Source organism: Perissodus microlepis, chromosome 10 (genome assembly GCF_051167445.1).
Source record: "Perissodus microlepis isolate ML-2025 ecotype Zambia chromosome 10, ASM5116744v1, whole genome shotgun sequence".
NCBI lineage: Eukaryota > Metazoa > Chordata > Actinopteri > Cichliformes > Cichlidae > Perissodus > Perissodus microlepis.
Genome location: NC_140470.1, coordinates 13,309,250 through 13,332,268, shown reverse-complemented (window position 1 = coordinate 13,332,268; position 23,019 = coordinate 13,309,250). Strand labels below are relative to the sequence as shown.

The 23,019-nt window shown below is 39.0% G+C and overlaps 1 protein-coding gene across 3 annotated transcripts in view; it reads left to right on the top strand.

The window, feature by feature from the left end:
* The first annotated feature begins 3,277 nt into the window (after window positions 1-3,277).
* klhl13 (kelch-like family member 13) overlaps window positions 3,278-23,019 on the top strand; it is a 45,256-nt gene continuing 25,514 nt past the window's right edge. Inside the window, exons 1-2 of one of the 3 annotated variants that reach the window (XM_084942205.1) lie at window positions 3,278-3,363; window positions 4,774-4,846. In XM_084942205.1, coding sequence (XP_084798331.1) covers window positions 4,794-4,846 — 53 coding nt within the window. In that variant the 5' untranslated portion in view covers window positions 3,278-3,363; window positions 4,774-4,793. Of the gene's footprint in view, window positions 3,364-4,773; window positions 4,847-11,355; window positions 11,836-23,019 lie in introns of those variants that run through there. The other 2 variants (XM_084942207.1, XM_084942206.1) reach the window with 2 other exon arrangements.

Sequence of the window (23,019 nt, the reverse complement as noted above, 5' to 3'; positions counted from 1 at the left end):
GAGAACAGCTTTTACGGCTAATACTGCCACCTTCTGGACTGGAATCTGAATGGAACAACTTGGTTGTTATCCTTTTTTTTAATCTTTTAATTCTCACTCATTTTACTTCACTATTGTGAGTGCCGTTTTATAAAATTACTGTATACATTACAATACTCACTGAACAACCAAGAGAATAACAGCTACTGATCAGGTGGAGTAGAGTGTATTAGTTGGTCTAGCAGCAAGGTGTAGTTTTTGGTTCCTAAATAATCCTCTCAGGATGATATGATCATGATTAGATACATAATCAGAGGAGCAACAGTTTGTTTAACCCATTTTTGAGAAATTATTATTAGTAGTAGTATATCTGGCAGATGACTCTCTGACAGACATTTTTGAATTATAGAGGCTGGTAGCATTTGGTCTGAGAGATTTCCTTGTGGCAGTGGAGCTGAAACAGTCTGTTGGAAAAGGTGATCCGCTGCCTGTCAGTGGTGCAGAGGGGGACAGGATTATCCATGGAGTTTAAAGTTTGCTCACTGACACCACAGCTTCACCACAGTTTCAAAAGTGACCAGTTTGCTGGCATTTGCAGAGTTAGCCTTTTCAGTGATTCTGTTCATGTCACCAGCACTGATGCTGCTCCCAAAGCAGACCACAGGCAAGTACACTGGGCTTGCAATGCCTAATTGACAGAAAATCTCATCATTTTGCTGTTTCTTCACAGAACACGCCACACAATCATCCACTGGTGCTCTGTACTCTTCCTGCCTATCACTAATAAATTCACTGCCACTGCAGAACTGTCAGAGTATTTCTGTAGGTTGCATGTATTGAAAGTCTGTGGAGCTTCTGTGCTGCACATCACCAAATCAGACATAGCACTGACTAATCTCTGTCAGTAACCCATGAGATGGTATACATGTTTACTGACATTTCTTATCACTTTTCTCTCAGCAGAGAGAAGAGCTGGATCATTTTAATTTGAGAAATCAAAGGAAGTGATCCTCTGCATGCAGCCATTTTTTTTAGATGGGAGTTAGCTCTCTGCAGCATGTATATAGTTGCATCATCTACTGGCAGATTTGGTTTGTATGCAAACTGCATTTGACTTTTCCACTAATGAGCAGTTTAGAGCCTTGCTGACATTTGGTTGTTTTAAGCAGACACACAGACATAATAATTATATCTTAATTATTAGTTAGAATAATATTAATTATATGTAAGGTCACCAGAAAACCGGCTAAATAAATGTGACCAGGATACAGTGATGGAAATAATTATTTTGATCTTTTGATGAATTCACTTACAAAGAAATGAACAGTCTCCAAATTTGATGGTAGTTTTATTTTAACTGAGAGAGAAAGGATAGAGAAGGATTTTAACCAAGAACCCAGAAAGAAAACATTACATAAAAATTATAAGATGATTTGCATATCATTCAGTGAAGTAAGTATTTAGTACTTGTTGGAGAAACCCTTGTTAGCAAGCATAGCGGTAAGAAGTTTTTTTTTAGTTGGTCACCAGGTTCGTGCACATCTGAGGAGGGATTTCGGCCCGCTCCTCTTTACAGAAACTTTTTTAGGTTTCTTGGCTGCAACTTGGAAACTCAAAGGTTCAGCTCCCTCCACCAATTTTCTATAGGACTGAGAGAGTTTGGAGAGTGGCTAAGCTACTCCATAATCTTAATGTGCTTCTTTGTTGCCTTGGTTTTAGCTACTGCCATGCTGGAAAAGTCATCCTTGACCCATCTTTAGTGTTCTGGGTGAGCAAACAAGGTTATTGTCCAAGATTTTATTGTACATGGCCCCGCTCATTGGTCCCTCAATGTGGTGAAGTCGTCCTGTACTTTTAGCAGAAAAATAACCAAAAGCACAATGTTTTCACCTCTGTGCTTGAATGTAGGAATGGCGCTCTTTTGATCATACTCAGCATTTGTCAAACAATCATTTCCCCCACTCTACACGGTTACTGATCAGTAATTAGTGCAGGGGTATTGTTAAGTATACTAGAAAGTGTAATTAAATTGTAGTGCTTAGTAAATCCATTGAAAAACTCATTTAAGTTACACGCTCATATGTTAGCCGCTCTATGCCCCGCTCATTCTTTCTCACATGCTGCGACAGGCACAGTGAATGAGGTATGGAAAAATCACCACAGACTGAAGTGTTTTCATTTGCAATCAAAGTGCTGTTTGTTCCAGATCAATGCATCAGCTGATTGATAATAAGACTACAATCTAATGGATTATTCAAGAGCATGAAAAGGTGGAGGTTGCAGAAAGGTGATTATTGGAGAATCTGAGTGCATTTTAATGAATGCATACATTATTTTTACACATTTCGTCATTGTAGACTGTAGCTGTTAACTCAAATAACCACCCATTACAACCAAGGCATGCAGAAGAGGATCTCTGAGTCACAAGACAAAGTCACAAGACTCATCAAAGACTCATCAAAGTTTTTTTGTACTTTAAAAAAGTACAAAAAAACAAACATATTTTACAGGTCATTCAAAAAGACATTTATGTATTTTAAAATTATTTACATACTGTGAGCAAATGTGGCTATTGTTTGTCTATTTGGTCATTTTCATTGCAGAATTGATCCATCTTTTACCTTTTTCATTAGTAAAAACGAATTAAAAATATTTTTTATGTATTGTTGTTATATTTTATTTAATTTTATTTAACATATTTATTTGTTTGTTTTTTTTCTAGTTAATTTTACATGGTGTAAAAAAATAAATTCCTGACCTTTGGGATAAATGAGGTATGTGTTGTCTTATTTATTTGTGAGAGTCCTTTTAATTTTTGCTGTTTGAGCTGGAATGTCATTGGGCAGCAGGAACACCGATCTCTGCTGTACCTGTGAAAAAACAAATCACTTCCATATTTCAACAACATTAGCCTCTCACATTAGCTCATCTTGAAATTTCCACTTGATTTACCACAATATTCAAACTCCAAATTCAGACTTCTGCTTTTGTAAAAATAAATAAATAAATAACCAACCTAATTATCATACTTTATGTGCGTCCCTGTCTCACTAATTTCCAACATGTGATACTTTTCATTATGAATATAGCTCACGAATGTTTTTAAATGGAAGCCTATGGTTCACCTCACAAAGTATTATCCAGTGTCCAGGTGCTTCAAATAAAAAAAGCTGTCTTAAAACCATTATTTAGTAACGGAAGTTTTAAGCCAATGAGAGAAGATTGCCATACTCTTCCGCCAATGGAAAGTGTGGATACTCCGGCTTTCCTAGTAAGCTACAACTGCATTGGATAAAACTAGGAAGGAGGCTTCAGGGGTATAAGTGGATTTGAGGGCTTGGAAGGAAAACAAGGACGCAAGGTAACGCTATATCGTTGTGGAAGGTATGGAATATGCTTTTTAAAACTTTGCAGAGTATAGTTAAGCTGCCTACATTAATGAATATGTTATACGTAGTATATTAAGCTCAACACATACCGGGTTGTCAGTTAGCCATAGGCATCTGTTGGTGGTGGCAGATCAACCAACCAACCAGACCAACTAATAACTAAACCAACTAACTTATATTAGGACCACAGTCCTTTGCGCCGTCACTGGTTAAGCTAATGTCGCTATGGGAAGATTGCTTAAGAGAAACTTACGCGACAACCACAAAGTCGACTGTGGTGATTTGATGTTATTTTAAGCTAGCAAATGTTAACGATAGGGTTAGCCTAGCTAGTTAGCATTAGCCTGTTCCCACCGGAGGTGTACCGACAGTATGGAGTCAAACATGGCCAGAAAATGAGCAAAGCTCCCATTTGGTTGCCTTGTCTGTTAAGTCTGAACAGCTGTCGCAGTCCGGCTAATGGAGACAGACGTGTTTAAAGATAGGAGCCTGAAGCCTTTGCTAGGAACAAAGTCAGTTTTAGTTTCTCTCCCATACATCACGATATCAAACCTTGAGCTTTAAAAGGACTAACCTCTCCTTCTCCACACGTCTCTCCGACAGCTCGGCACTTTGTGGTGACAAACGTTCGTCCCAAATTAAACCCTGTCACTAAATTAATTCTTAAACAGAGGGAATCAAAGTGTTAGGAAAACTTCTCAAAAATCAAAAACTTTTGAGCTAAGCTTTTGAAACAGTCGCGATGACAGTTTGCTCATCTTTTCTTATTTTAAAGGTGATGCTGCTGTATTTTAAACGAGCACGAAGATTGTTCTCTCAAGTAACATAGACTGGAGCTATATTTAGCATTAATTAGCCTAGTTCAGTGTAAAGCAACAAGTTGTGATGTAACTGTAACATTTTAGCAGCGGATGGGGTCAAAGAAACACCCATTCACCCTTCTGTCAATCTATTTCAGCTTTCAGCTACAAAGTAACATGCATGCACACGCACTTTGTTACTACCAATTATTTAAGATGTTAATGTAAGTTTAATATAGTCTAAGGTGAAACTATATGAAGGATTTCTGTGTGTGTGGTACATCTCAGTTGAGGAGAATAAGCGTTCAGATGGTGTATTGCCATGTAACTGAATGTTTGTGTCAGCTGACATGGGGTAAAGTGGATTAAGAAAAGATCAATGCCTTGCTGGAGAAGCTTTCTTATACTGGCTCGTTAAAGTGTGCAAACTTTAAAACATGATAACGTAAGTTCAGTTTAAACATGCTGTTAATACTGTCAAAACTGTCCTAAAAGTGCTGAATTAAAAATCAGCTAATTAAAAAAAGTATTATGGCATTTTCTGGAGTTCAATTGAATGTGTGCTTCTTGGAGAAGGGTTTTAACACAAATATTTTGCTTTTGAGGTGTGGTTTTTGGCGAGGGTATGGAGCACCCTATACACAGAGGGGAGACGATGCCCGTCGGACTGCACGATAGGTATGGTAATGCAGACGGCCTCATCTTGCATTATGTTTTTATTAATATGCCTATGAATTTCATATTTTGCTCACAAAACGTAGCAAAAATTAAGGAATGTTTAACATACGGTGTAAGCAATGTTTAAGATTTCCTTTTCCTTCTCTTAGAATAATATTAAATGTAACCAGCCAAAATTAGTCGTTTTTAAAAAAAAGCATCTTCCAATAGAGAATTGATGGTGGGCCATTTTTAAACTGAAGGTAATGCTTGGTGTAAATTCTGGATAGGAATGGCTTCTACCTGGTGTTAATTAAGTAGTATTTATTACATGTTAAGGAATTAAAGTATTAATGCATTAGGATACACAGGCCAGGACTGAAAAATACTGCTAAAACCTCTGAGCCTCTCCAGTGACTCTAATATATTATTTTGTTCTCCAGTACTTCACCTTTTACATCTTTGCATGCCTGAGTAGCCTGTGTGTAATAGTGGCTTATTTCTCACTAAACAAACAATATTTTCACATACTCATAGTTATTTCATACTTTCTTATATATACTCAAATTGGATTTTAATGGCATTTATAACTGGACTTGGTAATAATTGAAAACAAGCAGTTTCTTTGTTTGTTTGTTTTGTTTTGTCTTTGTTTTTTGTTTTTGAGTGAAATGACTCATCAAGCTGAGTCATTTGACTCAACTTGATGTGACCTAATATGGACCAACACTGGGTATAACTGTGGTGGATGGTGCCCTCTGTTTTCGGTTCCTGGCGGAACTTAAAGTTAGAGACGGGCATAACTATTTCAAAATCAATAGTGACACTCATGCATGCAGAGACCACAGAATTAGTCTTTTGTCCTCATTTTAGCTTCTTCCACTGTTGTTGGATTATGACGGCACAATACCTACTGACTTGACTGGACAGGTGTTAAAGAGATTTATATAAGAAGTCTGAGCTTTTTGTAGATTTACAACTGTTCGTCTTTTGCCTTTGTAGCTTATAACTTTCACTTTAAGCAAAAGGGATAGATGAAGAGATAAGGAAGTCAAACTATGCACCAAAACTGTTGGTATTTGTGTTGCGGTTTCACTCTCGGTTTCATAACTGCTACAGCTCTTTGATGTGGTACTAATAGGATTAAGATGTACAAGTTTCTGTTGAGATCACTGATAGAAGACAACAATTTCATAGCAGGTATAGAAGAAGAAGGTACTTTCAGCTGGACCCTTATTTCCCGAGGGTTCACCACACCACATGTTTGATTTGGCACACATTTTAGGCTGGATGCTCTGCCTGATACAATTCCCACATTTTTATCTGATTCAATTCAACTCAATTTCAGTTAAAGTCAATGAAATTTTTTTTATATAGCGCCAAATCATAACATCAGGCGCTTTATATTGCAAGTTAAAGACCCTACAATAATACAACCCAAGTATTATTAAGGTAGTGACCACTTTTATTGAACTTGAAAATTTATCATCTTTGGTGTCTTAGCACCAGCATTTCACTATCGATAAAAGTAACTTATCCAGGTAAAATAGGGAGTAATTTTAACTTCCTGAATAATGCATGCTACAAAAACAAAGTTTAAGTGAGCCAACTGAGTCATGGTAATTTCAGTTGTATCTCTAAAAAGCTTCAGAGCTGCTTATTTTCCAGGTAACAGATGTTTGCATTTAAAGGCCTGATTAACTGGTCAACCACTTTTAACAAAAATAGTTTGATGTGTAGATAGCATCTAGAGAGAGCATCTAGTCTTTTTAATAGAGCATCTAAACCCTTTGTCTTTCCAAAACATCAATAACAATATTGATTCTCTGGAGAGGGAACATTTTCCTTTGCCTCGTTGTTTTTTATTCTAGCCTGTAGCAAACAATTTCAGATGTATTTTATTGTTCCTAAGGCCTTCGTTTAGCACTGAAGAAGCTTTGAATACTTGTTGAGCTTGTGTAAGATTTGTAAGCATGCTTATATTTGATCTTTAATTGCTTTCAAGACTGTTTAACATTGGCAGGGTCACACCTGAAAGAAAAGGGTGAAGTAGTCGTACATGCCATAAGATTGCATCTAAGCAACACAAAATTTAAATGGAACACATAATTATAGTTCTAATCAGATATGCTTTGCTTTAATAATGGGGCGGTGATGCTGATAAGCCTATTAATTTACACAGCAGACATTTTTTTCCCAGCCTTCCTCCTTGGCTTTGGCTGCAGCCTTGGTGTTACTTTTAGCTGGAATTAGATTAATTTAATTCCTCATATTTATTTGAGGTTGTTTATTTTTTTAATCCTGCCAGTTCAGACAGCCAGTTTCTCAACCGTGACTTCTTTGATTAAAATTGAGTTAAATTTGAGTAGGTTAAACTCCCTTTGGACAGCTATGGTCTGTAAAAGGCGCTCGAAAACAGAACTGAGACTGTGTGGAGGTGGATGAGACACACCACCAAATGGATGGGCAGTTGGAGAACACAGTTGTGAGTGTAAAGTAAAGGCAGAGTGCTGACTGTCTCTCCACAGCATAAGCTATCAGTAACACATTTAGAAAAGCCTGTTTAATAAATGAAAGAAGCTTAAAAACACCATCACTTCTCCTATGGTTAATTGCTTTTGGATAATAATCAAATTGTATTTAGCATAGAAACCTTGCTGTTCACAGTTAATTCATGTAAAATAAAATCTTTACACTGGTGTGGAATTATTGTATTGCTGCCATTTGACATGGACAGTTCTATTATGTGGGGGTTTGCAGTTGTTGGAGGAGAGTGATAGAATAGGACTGTGAATAATGGGTGTAGCACTGAGCCTTCAGGCTTTGACAGAAGCGGCACGATGACTGCTGCCCTTGGTTAAGACGCAAGGTCATTCTGCCAGTTACAGCGTAAGGTGTGATGATGGGGGTTGTAATACAGATGGCACCGCCAGTTGAGGAGAAGAAGAGAGGAGGAAAAGGGTCATGACCGTTATATGTATTTCAGAATGCGAGAGGAGAGAAGACTATTTAAAGATGTTATTGTTTGGCTAGTGCTGGGTTTGTATGTCATATGCAGGAATATCCACTACAGATGGGGGTGCTTGCACACACATGCAGCGTAGCTGAAATTTGACACAAGAACAGATTAAGTGGACAAATATTCATCTTTTCTGAGAGGGACTTTGTCACAAAATCAGCCACCAGAAAGAATTTATGCTTGAACACTTCACATGAAGCCTTTCCTGTAAAATGCTGGACAGTGCACTCTTGGCCACTTGAAACTGCAGCAGTCTGATGGTGAGTTGAGGTTAGACAAAAATAACACAGAGAAGAAAGATTTATTTTGAAATGCTGCTACTGTTGTATTTTTAAAGAAGTAGATATTACATACATAGACATATTACGTTTTAATTTTTTTTTTTTTTCAATGATCCAAGAAGTCTATCTGATATAACCGATTTGCAGTTTAATTAACACACAAAAACACTGTTTTGGAATTGGCCTCTGGTTGGCTCTCAGTGCTTTTCGCAGTCTCTGGCAAATAAAAAGTTAGAAGAATCACAAAATGTAATGCTAAGTGTTTTGAATTCTCCATATTCATATATGGCAAAGGTAGCATCTTAGGTGGATGTCTCACTCAGACCTCAGATACACAGAGAGTGGTGAAGGATTTAAGACTAATTATGACTTGTGTGAGTCGAATCTGTGTAGAGCCTATTTTGTAGTCCACGCACAGGGCTGGTGATGTTGCCAAAATTTATGCTTGTGCGTGTTGTGTCTCCGTTGTACTGCAGCTTCGCCTCCAAAACACTGGTTTGCAATCAAGTTTCTAAGCTGATCTAGTCCATTCAAAAAAAATCATGGCAGAAACAGGAGTTGGAAGAAATAAGAAGAAAGGATTATACTGATGAGGTCAATCACAGTCATGTAGTTACATTTCCAGGGGGAGACAAGGGTGCGCGGTCACCCAGTAACTATAGTGTAGATGAAAATACAGGTGTACATTTTCACTGTTAGTTTGCCACAAGCAGGGAACATAAGTGGCCAAGTAAATGTGGCTCCATGGTGGAGTGGTTTACAAATTCACCTACCAAGTAAAAGATATCCAGTTAAATCCCAGGGACAGATGTGTATCCCTTTGGGGTTGTGTCAGAAAACTACCTGCTGTGGTGACCCTTTTGAATTAGGGAGCAGGTGAAAGTAGCTGAAGTGGGCAAAAATATCAGCTGAACAGCTGAGGGTGAGCAGGTGTTAAGCCATTTTATGTCTTTTTTCAACTTTTTAAAACTACCCCCCCCCCCCAAAAAAAAACAAACAAAAAAAACTTTTAGTTTGTTATTATGTGTACCATTTAAAAAAACAAAACAAAAAATAAAACAGGAAATAACAGTACAATAAAAAAAAAATACATGAAAAAACTTGAGGGCTGTTTTTTTTGTTTTGTTTTGTCTGAACAACAGCTGTTAAATACAAAATTTTCAGATTGCTCAGGCTCCGTAGGGGGTAAGCTTACGCCTGGAATAATTTCTAAAACAGTCGTATGATAATAATGGTAGAAAGATGAAACCCCATCTTGGCTCCAGAAAATGATTTACATTCTGACTCCTGTTTGGAAAAATAGATTTTTGTCAGCAGACATCAAATCGTGGAGCCTTAACTGGCTAGATACTGAATAGAGAACAGGATGATGATCAAAGCTTCGTGGACCTAAGCCCCCTGCTGGTTTGATTATTTCCCATTTTTACATGTTGAGCAAACGATTAATCTTCCATGTTTTGCCACAGCAGACCTCGCTAAGGGTGTCGAATGTCCATTCTTTATAATAGAAGCAAATTATTATTTATTTATATATATTTTTTGTAATATGTGGTAATGTAGGGCTTGTAAATAGCATGTTTATGCTGAAGTATATGTACCTGTTCAGGTTAGTTCTATTGTTTGACCACTTGTGGACATAATGTGCACATATAATGTGTAATATGCAGATATTTAAAATATTTGTGTGTGTGTGTGTGTGTGTTTTCCAAATAAGAGTGACTTTTGGTCAGTTTTCCTAGTTTTCACAGCCCTTGTTGTCTGGTAGATAAATAATTGATTTGAGTTGGGGAATGTTAATCAAATTAGATATGTTCATTAAATGCTTTATTAAATGAAGTGTTAACTTTCAAGGGCAGCCCTGTTGCATATGTATAACTGTGCATAGCCTTTAGATGGATCTGCCCTTTCTGACTGTGGAAGCGGGCATAGCATAAACTGTGGTTGCATTTATCAGCCAATCTGTGGCGCTGAGGATATGTCTAGCTGTGCTGTAACTACTCTGCACTGTTTCTATGACCTCCCAGCCAAGAAAGCGTAGGTAAGACAAATGACTTACCCACGCAGCACAAGAGTTCAGAACCTGCAGTATGCACAGCCATTTCAGTTCGCAGCAGAAACCAATGTGTCAAAGCCTTTTAATCGTGCCCGTGTCCAAAGCACAGCCATGGCCACAGCCACAATCACAGTGACAACTCTGTCTTCCCGTGACCACAGTCTGACTCGTACAGCCTGAGCAGCAGTTTTTAGGCTTGGTGTATCAGCTCCTCTAGTTAATTGCAGAGGTAGAAAATTATGCTATAGCTAAAAATCTGGCTGTAGTCCGTAACGTAATATTCTATAACATCAGTGTAAATCTCAGCTGTCGATGTGTTCGATTATCTGATCTATTATTCAGATGGATTGTAAAAGGTGTTGCATTGTATCTCAGAGGTATTGTGACCTAAAGCAAAGCCTACTGGGACTCCTTACAGTCTGGCTCATAAATACTAGGACAGTGATATAATATCCTTAATTATAAATATATAAATATTTATGCATCTATATATATCTAATCGTAAATTTGGACTGACTTTAACTTTTGGATGCAAATCCTTTGCAGTTAATGACTGTCTGAAGTCTTGAGTCAGAGCATCTTACCAAATGATGTTTCTTCCTGTGGAATGCATTGCCCTGCCTTCACTGCATCTAGCACCAGTACCTGCTTGTTTGTGGGTCTTGTTTGTGCCTTCCGTTTTATTTCTTTCAGTAAGGGAAAGGTGGGCTTAGTTGGTTTGAAGTTAGGTGATTGGCTTGTCCATTTAAAAGCATTCCACTCCTTTGCCCTAATAAGCTCTTGGGTTGCTTCCATGGTTTTAGGTCATTATCCAACTGCACCGCCAATCGCCTTCCAATCAGTTTTGTCAGGGGGATAATTTAAGAGGAAGAGAACATCAAATTACAGTTGACTCCAAATCCCTACATGCTTAGGTTTGGTAAAGTGGAACAGTTCAGGTAGTGTAGTTAAAATTTTGATCAATTTGTTGCTCTTTATGTACTGTTAATTTAAAAGGCGATGGGAATATGAATATAGTGGCCCATGTCCAGTACCTAGTATATAGAACTATATAGTTTAATCAGTGACATGCCCATCTCTTGAGACTTGATCCTTTGGTTGTGTGTGTTTTTTTTTTTTTTTTTTTAAATTGACTTGTATATATATTTTTCTTAATCTACCATCCTTGTATTTGCACCGAAAGCCAAGAGCTGTAATCACAGCTCATCTAACAAGGTGGCACTGTTGCTTAGCTACTGGGCTATTCACTACCCTGAAAGGGTGATGAGAAGGCAGGGCTTCTTCCCCCTCCTACCACGAGACAACTGTGAATGCAGCAGGGCAAGTAGTCGTGGTGGATGCAATCTATTGGCTTCTCAGTGCTGCCGCTAAAGTCACAACCCCGACTGTAGCCCGCACTGCCTTTACCAGTGTATTTCTGTAGCTGCTGGTGCTGCTGCTGCTCTCCCTCCCCCTTAAATGGTGTGGGCAGAGTGGGATGGAAAACTGCATTGGAAACCTTTTCATGGAAATGGTCTTTGCTGTTGGTATTGCTGTAGCACCATTCTGGTGACAACAACATGCCGTTGAAATGGAAAAGCGGTTCTCCTGTCAGCTGGAAATTCCCAGTGCCAGTTCTTAAGACATCCAGGTCCTCACCCCTTTCGCCTGCTTACATGTGAGTAAGAGCTGAATAGCATTCAAGATATACAATTGCAGCAGCGCGTATGGAGATGCAGTTATTTGCTTCTCAGTTTCTAATATTTTATTTTATGTTATTTTTTTTAAATGAGTGTAACACCGTTGTTTTTGTTGCAGCCCTAATTATGCGATTAAGCCTTGTAGTGTGTCAAGAGATTTCCCTTGTCCAAGATGAATTTTATGGTTCGCTGGGAGAGTGCCTTGCTCTTGGGCAAAAGGACTCATTTTGCTGCTTGTCTGGACACAGCATGCTCCACATCCCCGACTCTTGCCCTCTCCCTGTGGCTGTGTTTATTTGGGAACCGGGGACTCAGCAGCTTGGGAGGAGCCTGCCTTTGTCAGGATTTCTGGCGTGCCCTGGTTTAGAAGCTATTGTCATCTGCTACTGTTCAGGAAAGAGGAAGGGGGAAGGGTAGATCTGGAGTGGTTCACACAGTCCCTGCCATCATCTCTCTTTACATTTTTTTTCTACCTGTAAGTGTCTTGTTTGACTTTCTGAACGTTAACGGGGTTGGTTTACAGATGGTAAGAACAATTTTGGAAGTGACAGTTTTCAAGATAGCCTTGGCTAACTGAAAAGCCTAAAGGGAATTTCAGAGGCTAACTGGGCTTACTTAGAGGGATTTCTGCAAAATTGGATTCATGCAGTTCCCAGTAATCATGTATCTTTATAAGCTTAGGAGATTATTTTTGATGGTTTTACTCAAATATTTATTTTTGTATTAGTGCAGCACAGTAAGAGAAAGCCATGCTTTTACTTCTCTTATATCAGGCTCCCCTTTAAATATCCTCAGTAGAACTGTTCATATTTAAAACACAGCTATGAACAAGCAAATGTACGAAATACATTTTTATTGTGTAGCATAAACCTAAACTGGATAGTATGTCCTGAATCCTGGAGAGGACTAAATTGTGAGATCTTGTATGTATAAAAGTTCACTAATGACACTATTGACTTGTTAATTATAGATTTAATCTAGATTTCATCAGGCTAGTTTAGGTTAAACATCCTGCCCGGCAGTCACAGTTATTGGCAATTGAGCATCTCCAGCAGAGCAGTTGGGTGTTAAAGGCCTTGTTCAAGGGCATCTCAGTGATGGTAGCAACCGAGAGGAAAAGGCGCTTCTTCATTTCCTGACAGCCTGTAGATCAAACTACTGACCTTCTTGTTAATTTAATTTCTTTGAAACTGCGACACAGACCCCATAAAAGCAGTTATCGTAAATTGGCTGTAAATGGTTAATTGTAAATAAGAAGTTAAAGTTAATTAAGTGGAAAAAGTTATTAACAGAGAAGAGTGAATGAGCATTTAAAAAAAAAAAAGAAAAAAGATTTCAGTCTGCAGATATGCTGAATTTGTGCGTCACTGTTGGAAAAAGGAAAACCTGCTGTGTCAGTGCGTTAAAAGTGACTTTTCTGCATTCTGGTCGAATGCCGGTAACGCCTTTTTGCCATAGCATTAATCAAGACCTTGTCAGAGATTGTAAGCATTGAAGCTTAACTATTCACATTATTTTCAAGGCTTGACATTGTGCAAATTCGAGAGGAGGATCTTCTCACCAGCACGTCAGCATGCCGTTTGGAGGAAAAGCACATCAAGTGTACTTAAGTGGTTGCAGACATCGTTTGGGTTCTGTTCATAGGAGATAATGTGGACACGCTGACAAGTGAAGCATATTCAGGCCTTGAGAATCCACCTCATCCTGCCAAGTGTGGCCCTGCCCCACCACAACACGTCTATTTTAAAAAAGTGTAAATAGTAAGCTGTGTTTTTAGGCGCGCTGATATTGGGCCCCCAATTATAGGTTACACTATGGGCAGGGAGAAGTCACTCTTTATAGGCCCTCCCTCTGTTTGACTCCAGAGACATTTCTAATTACATCTGCTGCAAGAGTCATCTCTGTATATGTATCCCGAGCAGGGTGGATACAGGAGAGCGAGCTTTTAGAGTATACAGTGCTCATCATGTATAAAGAAATAAGATCCATTTGCACAATGTGCTCACCTCTTTTGAAACCTCCCTAATCTATATATGGACTAGTGAACTGCCTGTGGTGCAGATTTCATGCCAGAAAAGAATAGTTAAGGTTCACTGGCAGCATGGCTTGTGGACTAATCTCGAGCTCAGTGAAGAAAAAGCACTGGGTTTATCTTTCCTTCCACAAAAAGTCCTTGAAATGAATGTCATCCCTCATCTTACGGTGATTCAGTAGTAAGCACTTAATATATGTGACTGCTGTCTTTTGTAATCTCCTCTCAGAGGCATCACGGTGAGCCAGCAGCCTTAACTGCACCAACACCTGTTTGATTCCTGTCAGGGTAATGACGTGTTAAAGGTCCCTTTCTCCCTGTCCCCACATTCCCGTCACTCTTTGTCAGTATAATGCAATTAAGGGAAAATGCTGGAAAGTCTGGAAAACAAATTGCTTCTTAATATTTACCCTCAAAGAGTCTGTAAGTGATCGCTGTTGCTTTTTTCCATCACAGAAATGGACCATTTTTAAAAATCCAGCACTCACAGAACGCGATGTCTGTTCATTAAAAGGTTTTTTTTATAGACAAGATGATTTTTCTATGTATAGTTTTTTTAAATTGTATTGCGGCTGTAGCAGTGTAAGTGGTGTGACCGCATTAGATTCCATACAGATTGAACAGCTTTACATAAAATGAAAGCCCTGAGAATCTGTTTAACAGATTTTTGCAAATCAAGATGCTTCACGTGTCTCGTGTGGCTCTAAAAGCCTTCTGCTGCTGCTGAAATGAATTTTGCTGTCTCTGAGGTAAATAGCCCTTTGGTTATCACCATTTCTGTGATTTTTTTTTTTTTTTAATGTTCAACCTTGAGGGTTTTTTTTCCTGCCAGTCTTTGTTTTGTTTAGTTCTGTTTTTTTTTTAATCCAAATTTTATCTATATTCAAATATTCTGAAAATAATCACATATTTGATTTGACAGCTGACAAACTAAATAAGAGATGTGGATTTTCATTTGCTTTGACTTTGAATTTCAGCTCCCTCTGATCGCAGGCATTTTTTATGGTTAAAAATACATAAATCAAGAGTGGCGGTATTCTCAAGAGTTTCACCAGATATATCACACTGTGATTTATGTGTTAATTGGACTCAGTCAGGTCTGACTGAGTTTAACTTCTGTGACAGCAGAAAAGTTGAAAGTGCTGTTTTTAGCTAATGCTGAAAACCTCTTTAAAAGTGCAGCTAAATTTGGAGATCAGTGAGAAATCATTAATATACTGGCTTGGCTCATGTTCTGTCTACCCCCTCTAAACCACATCTTCTGCGATAATGTTTCCAGCAGGCAATTCCCTTCTTCTTATTTTGAAAGTTTAGTCATTGCTAACCAGAGCTTTTGTATTTTTTGCCTTTTTTCCCTACCAGCAGGCTGGCAGGTCACAGTTTGGCAGTTCTTGATATCATTCAGCTGCTGCTTGAGAGTTTCTTGTCCTGCAGTTTAAACAATTTTGGTCTGCTGCTGGTGATGGCTTTTTAAAAAAAAAAAGTACCGCAACTTAAAGCTCAGCAAGGCTGCAGAACAGAACAAAGACTTCCTTAGCTGACTGCTGTCCAAGACATTGGCAATGGGAATCTGAACAACAAGACAAGAGACTCGCTCAAGAGGCGGTTAATTATTGCTTTGTTTATTTGTCACAAAGTGGGCCAAGTTATTTTTGCCGAGGAGCACATTTAATATTTTAGAAGTTGATAATTCTTTTAAAAAAACACTTGTGTGCCTCCCTTCATGTCAAGCAATGCTACAGCGCACTCCCAGCTTCCTGCACAAATCGAATAGCTTGCTAATAGTTTGCTTGAAAAAGCTTATAGTATTGAACCCCGTCATCACGGCATCAACATCTGCCGCTACTTTTAAACAAGGCCAGCCTTGGATCACGGCTTTGATATTCATCTGTATGCATCTACCTGCACACACAAAGAAGCTTAACGTCTGCTCTGCTGGTGGATAAATTAAGAACTTTAGAAAATTGTCTCTGAGCTTTTAATTTCCCTTCCCTTTGGAGCGGACATTAAGTTCCCGCTGACTTGTGGCCATTTTGTAGAAAAAGAAACAGCCACCCAGGGATCATTTATTTTCATTGAAAGGCCAGAGGAGAGGCACAGGCAGTCTGGCTGGCAGAGCATCAACTGAGTTCAGTCAGGTGAAACTGTCATATCTGCGCTCATCTAACACACATACATGCACACACGCACACATGCACACACCTACTCAAAGATAAGATGAAGTTGGGTGTACTTACACCAAACAGTTCACCTCTAAGTAGGTATCTAATCTGGCAAGAATAAAAAAAAATGCATTGCAGTAACCAAATTGAACTCCCTTATTAGGTGGATAACATCAGATTCACAGTGCTACTGTCTGTCAGAACACAGTGCAGCGAGAGAGGGAAATCTTTTTATAATCCCAAAAATAAAACAGGGACTTGTAAAATGAAGAATAGTACAGCTTGCCTTAAAGACTGGGGAGGACGACTAGAAAAATCAGAACAGCTGTCGAGCCCAGAGAGAACATTTGGGCAAAAAAGAAAGTGTTATTTCAGGTTTAGGGACTGGATTGGAAAGCAAATCCAGCAGAGCCAACAATAGATTCCTGAAAGAAAAATCAGATTCTTGACTCTTGTCAGAGGGTCAGTCAGAGCTACCTTACTCTTTGTCACTATATTTGCACCTTTGTTTCTTTTCTTTTTCCATAAGAGCTGCAAGTTTTCTCCATTCACTCCCAGAAAAAACTCCCTCCCAAGTACATTCTGTTCTACTTGGATAGTTTTCACATTGAAAGGATGTAATTGGTTTAATGGAAGAGAGGCGATACCACATTGGGACAGTCAGGGGAATTAAAAATAGAAATAAACATTGCTGACCTATACAATTGTGGCAGGATCTACAATTAATCATGTGTCCCTTTCTAGATATTGAAAGATTAAACCCCTTTGTATGCAAAGTTATGCCTCTGCTTAATTACTGCTCTACCCAGGGCAAGTTAGTGCCCCGGGTAGAGCACTGTAGTTGTTCTTTTGACTTACATACAGCAGGCCTTGCTGGGTCATGTTACCTCTAACAACGTCCTTCGGGTTGATTTAACATTTGTTACATTCTGACAGATTGTTCCACCTATGAGCAAACACCGTGGGAAGCTTTCTTGACTTAGCGATTTGCAGTGTAGGCTGAAACTTTTTTCTTCTTTTTCTTTTTTTCCTGAAATTTAGTTAAAGTTCAGTTTCAGTTGTATTCATGGAACCTTGACCTCAAAGTGCTCTTTGATTATAAGGTGTAATTGCAGGCTCATTAAAGCATATGGAGACTGATTATTAGCTGCGATTGGGGCAATTATCTGGAGATCATGGATAGTTTGTCCTAGACAGAGAGAGCCCCAACGATCCACTTAAAATATCAGCGGGCCGAAAGCTTAATATTTTCCTTTGCATTCATTAGTTTTTCTGTTTTTAATTAAAACCAACAGGTTAATTACATACTATTTTAAATAAGGATTCCATTTGTGATTGCCAGCAATTAAAAGGATAACTGTTGAGTGTGTGACCAGTGCATTGTGAGTATTGATTCGGAAGGCTTCGTTTTAATTAGGGAAGTGCCAATTTTCATCTGAATCAACAGAGCAAATGCAATTTGTCTGACACATCTAGACACAGTTATCTGAAAAGAACTGAGTGATCTCTTCCTTTTCTAGGGTAGCTCTTGACCAAAAAGGGGGGGAAAATTGTCTGCACAATAACTTTATTAAAATCTCTGTTTTCACTGTGAACACATTTTCTTATTGCAGTCTATCCAACAGACCCGCTGTCACAGTTTTGATGCACCGAGGTCTGTTTGATGGAAAGAGATGGTATGAGAGGAGAATTTTAAAGACTGTAACACTTCCTCCTTTTCTCTTCTCCACTGTTTCTTGTTTTGTGGGTCTGTGTGTGTGTGGTGCAGGAAGCGAAACAAAAGCTGCACCTCGAGTTTTCAGATTAGTTGAAGAAGAAAGCGTGTTGTTGCTGAGGGAAACATAGAGATGCTGAGAAATGTGCAGCAGCTAAATTGAAGCACACGTGTGTGCGGGGATTAAGACATTCATATGTCTAGGCTGATGGTGTAGGTTGGGTTGCATTTTCCCAGCTGCAGGGCTTTTTTTTTTTTTAGCTGCGGCAGCACGGTGGCTTGGTGGTTAGCACCGTTGCCTCACACCAAGAAGGTTCTGAGTTGGAATTCAGTTGTCTGTCTCTCTGTGTTAGTCCTGCATCAGATTGCCGACCTGTCCGGAGTGTAATTCATGTCTTGCCCTAAGGTAGCTAGGATAGCCCCCCCACCCCCACCCCTCACCCCCTCATATGACCTTGATAAGGATGAGTGGGAGAGAATGGATGGATAAAGGCCAAATCTGTTGAGTCTGTAAATTTGTGGTGTTTTCCCTTGATGATGATTGATGTGATGTAGTGATTGATCGTTGTACTGTCGTTTTTTGTTCATGAATAGGAGCTGCTCAGGACATAGCATTATTGCATTGCTATTCTCAGTGATTGAGAGTGACACTTCACTATAGGTGTCTGTTTACTAAAGACAAATGGATTTTCCTCCTGACTCCACTCACTTAGCTTCAGAGGTGCTCACCCAGTCGTCCCTGTTTTGTTTCTCTCCGTGCACTTTGTCACCTTGTCTTGTGCCTTTCTATTTTCACAAGCGCTTTGGATTCAGCTGCTAGAGAGTGTATTGTGAGGGCACCAGCCAGACTGTAGGAGTCTTGTGATCTTTTTGTTGAGCGCACACACACACACACACACACACACTCAAAGCACAGTGGATTCAGAAGGTATGTGGGCTCCTTCACTTTGACACATTTTCATCTTGTAGATTTAATCTTGAATGGATGAAATTGCAATTTTCTGCCCATCGGTCACACAAGAATACGTAAATCTGTTAAAAATGGAAAAACTGAAGTCTTTCATTTTCATAATATAATATTCATATTTAGGCCTTTTTAATTTGGTACTTTTGGAAGTCCCTTTGGCAGCATTTAAAGCTTTGGGCTCTTGGGTAAGTCTCTACAAGCTTTGCAAACATGAACAATTTATCCCCTTCTTCCTTATAGATCCTCTCAAGCTCTGTCAGATTGGAAGGGCAGCATCTCTCAACTGCCATCGTCAAGTCTTTCCACAGATGATGCATGAGCCGTGTTTGCCATGGATGTGTCCTTGGAGGGAAGGAGGGGGGATATCTTTTCGGTTTCTCTTTCTCTCGCGCGCTTAATAGTAATTATTTTCTCTTGTCTTAAAATAAGAGAGTTTCATTGTTAATTACAACATTACAGATGGATCAAAGCCCCTCCTCGTACTTGTCAGGACATTAGAAGCAGAGCTTCTTGCAATCTCATCCACAGCATTTCTGTACACTCTGGAGCAGGTTTTGTGTATCTATTTGACAGTTTTTACGCAGCTCCTCGGTCACTACACTCCTGCAGTATGATGGCAGCCACCCCAAGCTTTAGTAACTTGTGATGGAAGACTTCAGTTTTTCCATGAAACCCGAAGCTTTTCTCTCATGTTCTTGGAGTCCTTGAAAATGCCGTTTGACAAATTCCAATTGGGCTGTCAGATGTCTTTTTCCTCGAGTGGCTTCTGTCTAGCCACTTTACCTTAAAAGCCTGATTGATGAAGTGCCATCGACATGGCCATCCTTCTAGCAGGTATCTCTTCAGAGGACCTATGAATCTCACTCTGAGTGACCACTGAGTTAGACTGCCAACTTTATGACGAGCCGAGGTGCTCCCAAACTTCTTCAATTTCATAATTATTGAGGCTGGTGTGCTCCAAGTTTTAGAAATGACTTTTCTAAAACTCTCTGACTGAGAGTTACTTGGACTTCATGGTGTCTTCTTTTTCACTGATAGTAAGTTTGGATTTTGAGACCTGTGTTTCAAAAGAGATTGAGAGTATAACATTTAAGGAGAATAAGGAAGAAAAAGCTGCGTGAAATTAAATTGTTGCAATTTGTAGTAAACTGGCATGTTTCAGTAGGTCTACATTATTTACAAATCATTACATTATCCTTTATTTAACATAGTTGTTCTAAACTATTTACAGCCACTTTAGTTTGTCAGAGGTGGACTCACACAGGCCTGGAGACTGAACACTAACCCCCAGGTAATCTCCAGGGAAAAATGTGTGTATTCCTTGACAGGTTGGTGAGTGGTTGCTGGAGGTTGCTGGCTGTTGCTAGGTGAAATTGTTTTGCAAAAAGGGTGCTACACGCAAAACCTCTTTGTGATTGCTTTGATCTTTTCGACAATGTTCTTGTCGTTTGTGATTTGCATAGAATGTACTATTTACTTTCTGAGTTGTAATGAAACTTGAAAATGTGTGATGCAAACCAGAAATCGAGAGTGCTTACCTTCAGGGTAAAAGTTTTTTTGATCTGTGTTGTACTTGTACAATTTCAGTACTGCTGGGTGAGTAGCTTGCAAGTGTTTGCAGAAAGGTTGTTGCCTTCCACACAAACTACATCTACATGTAACTGTGGCAACCTGCTAGCTAACAAAGCAATCGCAAAGAGGTTTTCGGTGTAGAGCAGGGCGATATGGCCAAAAATCTTTATCACGATATATATTTGAAAATTTGCGATAACGATATAACTGACGATATAATTGATGCGAGACAAAATACAACTCCACAACATTACTAGCGCAAAAAGACAACCTTCCATTTATTTTCACTTAAACAAGAAGCTGGTTTTTATGTATATTAAAGCTTTATAAAAATGTAACAGTGCAAATGCAAATTCCTTGCTTAAAGTTTAACCAAAAGGCATTTCCAGTAGAAATGGGCTGACATATCCTGAGCATAACCATGTATAATATCCACTGAAGTTAAAAAGAGGTGCTTTGCAACATTAAACTGCAGTGTGCAGTACGTATTTTTCGGACCATAAGGTGCACGGGATTATAAGGCACATTAAGCGAAACAAAGCAGTCAGATAAATCAAACTTTATTAAACTCATTCTTCTTGCTTCCTCCACTTCTGTACCATTGATTCATTAATGTTGAATTCTCTGGCAGCTACTCTATTCCCATGTTGTTGCAGTATATTAATGACTAACCTTGTATTGTGGATGGATTATCTCAGTTGTTCTCCTGACTGAAATTTGGTCCGTTTACAGCATCCTGCCATGCGATTGCATTTGTCTCTAACTATCAGGAACCTTAACGTTAACTTTTATAAGTCGAAAAGTGTTAGTGTTCGTCCTCCAGCTTCACTGTTTATGTTATGCTAACATAGCTGTGTCGCTAGCGATCAGGTAGCACATCATTATATACCAGCTAGCCCAACTTCAGTAACCCTACAAACGTCACTGCTGTTTAGTTTCCTGTCTTCATTTATGTTGGACGTGATAGCAGAGCTGTACGTTTGAATATTTTCAGAAATCTCAGTCAGAACATGCAATATCATGCTTAGGTAACTAGCGAAATTAGCGAGCTAACTTCCGCTAGCTTCCTGCTAACTTCTAACTCCGTTAAATGTAATAAATTTTGTTTTCATGGATGCCTGGAAGTTAAACTTCATAGTTACACCTGGTAAAGCAGCAATGCTGATCGTTTTATTAAAGATGAAATAATTGAGACAGTTTTTAACTCTCAGTGATGCTGCAGTGTTCGTTTGACCTTAAGAAACGGAGTTTAGGACCCAGGATACTCCCAGATTTAAGAGCATCTTAGTCCGACAAATACGACAATAACGACGGCCGCTTGCATGTTCTGCAAAAAAATGTGCTTTGTCGTGTATCTGACGGACAAACACCAAACCAGTTCCACATCACTGAAGTTGCACCATTTTTACAAACCAATTCTGGTTCATCTGTTTCACTCAACAATCGGCCATGTGCGTATGAAAACAAAGGCACTGCGCATGCGCGTTTTACTCACATTCTATCGCGATATTTCATTTTCCTATTGTTGCCTAACATTATTCCGGTATTACCGTGAACGGTATAATATGGCCCAGCCCTATTTCGGTGCAGTATCCTTTTTGCAACCACTTTCACGCTCACATTTTCCTTCGACCACTCACAAACAGGTCTGAGAATGAACTTCTTTCATCTTTCTTTTCTTTCCCTTGTAACCTCTGTTTGCCAGATGATCACTGACCAGTCATCAGGTATGTGTGACTGAGACCTAATGCAAACAGGATGCAGTTAAGTATAGTTTAAGGTGGCACAGAAAAACCTCCACTTACTTTTAAGAGGTTTCAGCTTTTACCACTGTTGTCAGTAATTAATGCATTTTAGGCGTCAGACTGATGGACAGGTTGGCATTATTTACATATCAGTATCAGATATTAACTTTTTTGTATCTCTTTGTACAAGAGATAGGCTCACCCCAAAGCATGATCATTTAGATTATGATGCTGTTTTTTTTTTCTCACCAATTTTATCTATGATTCTTTCTTTTTGCTTCTCCAACCTAAGAATAGAGATCTCTCCTTTTTTTTTCTCTTCTTTTTTTGTGAGTCTGCAAAGTGTGGGCAGGTATCACAGACACATCCCAATAAATCAAGTGCCTGCGGAATCGAAAAATCCCAAGTTCAGACTTTTCAAAAGACTTTTGATCCCTTCCCTGCTAGACGATATAGATGTTTCGCAACTTCAAAACTGGACCTGCACTGGTAATTCCAGTCTCCAGTGTGAAAGCAGGGAATGAGTTCAGTATTCAATAAAAAATGAAATCAGACATGAAAAGCCGTCTGTCTGAGGCAAAGACGTGAAACAGAATGCCTTTGATTATGCTTGAACGCACCAGCCTATTTAGCTCTTTTATTTTTTCCTGTTTAGACACAATGGCTGCGCTATTTTAGTGCCCTCCACTGCCATTATGATTGGTGTCTCCGTTTTTCTCTCCATGTCCTCATAAAGACACACTTTATTCTGTGTATTAGTTATTGATGTAATCAAGTTGTGTGGCCTCCATGATTACATTTATACAGTAGGATTCAAAAATAATGTCAACAGCCAAACAAATGGGGAAATAAATGCATCTGACAATAAATCTGACACGAGCAACGAGGACTGCAGTGCTAACTTAGCCTTTACCCTGGTTACTTTGCACCAGGGTCCAGAAACTGACACAGGAAAGCCTTTTCTGATGGC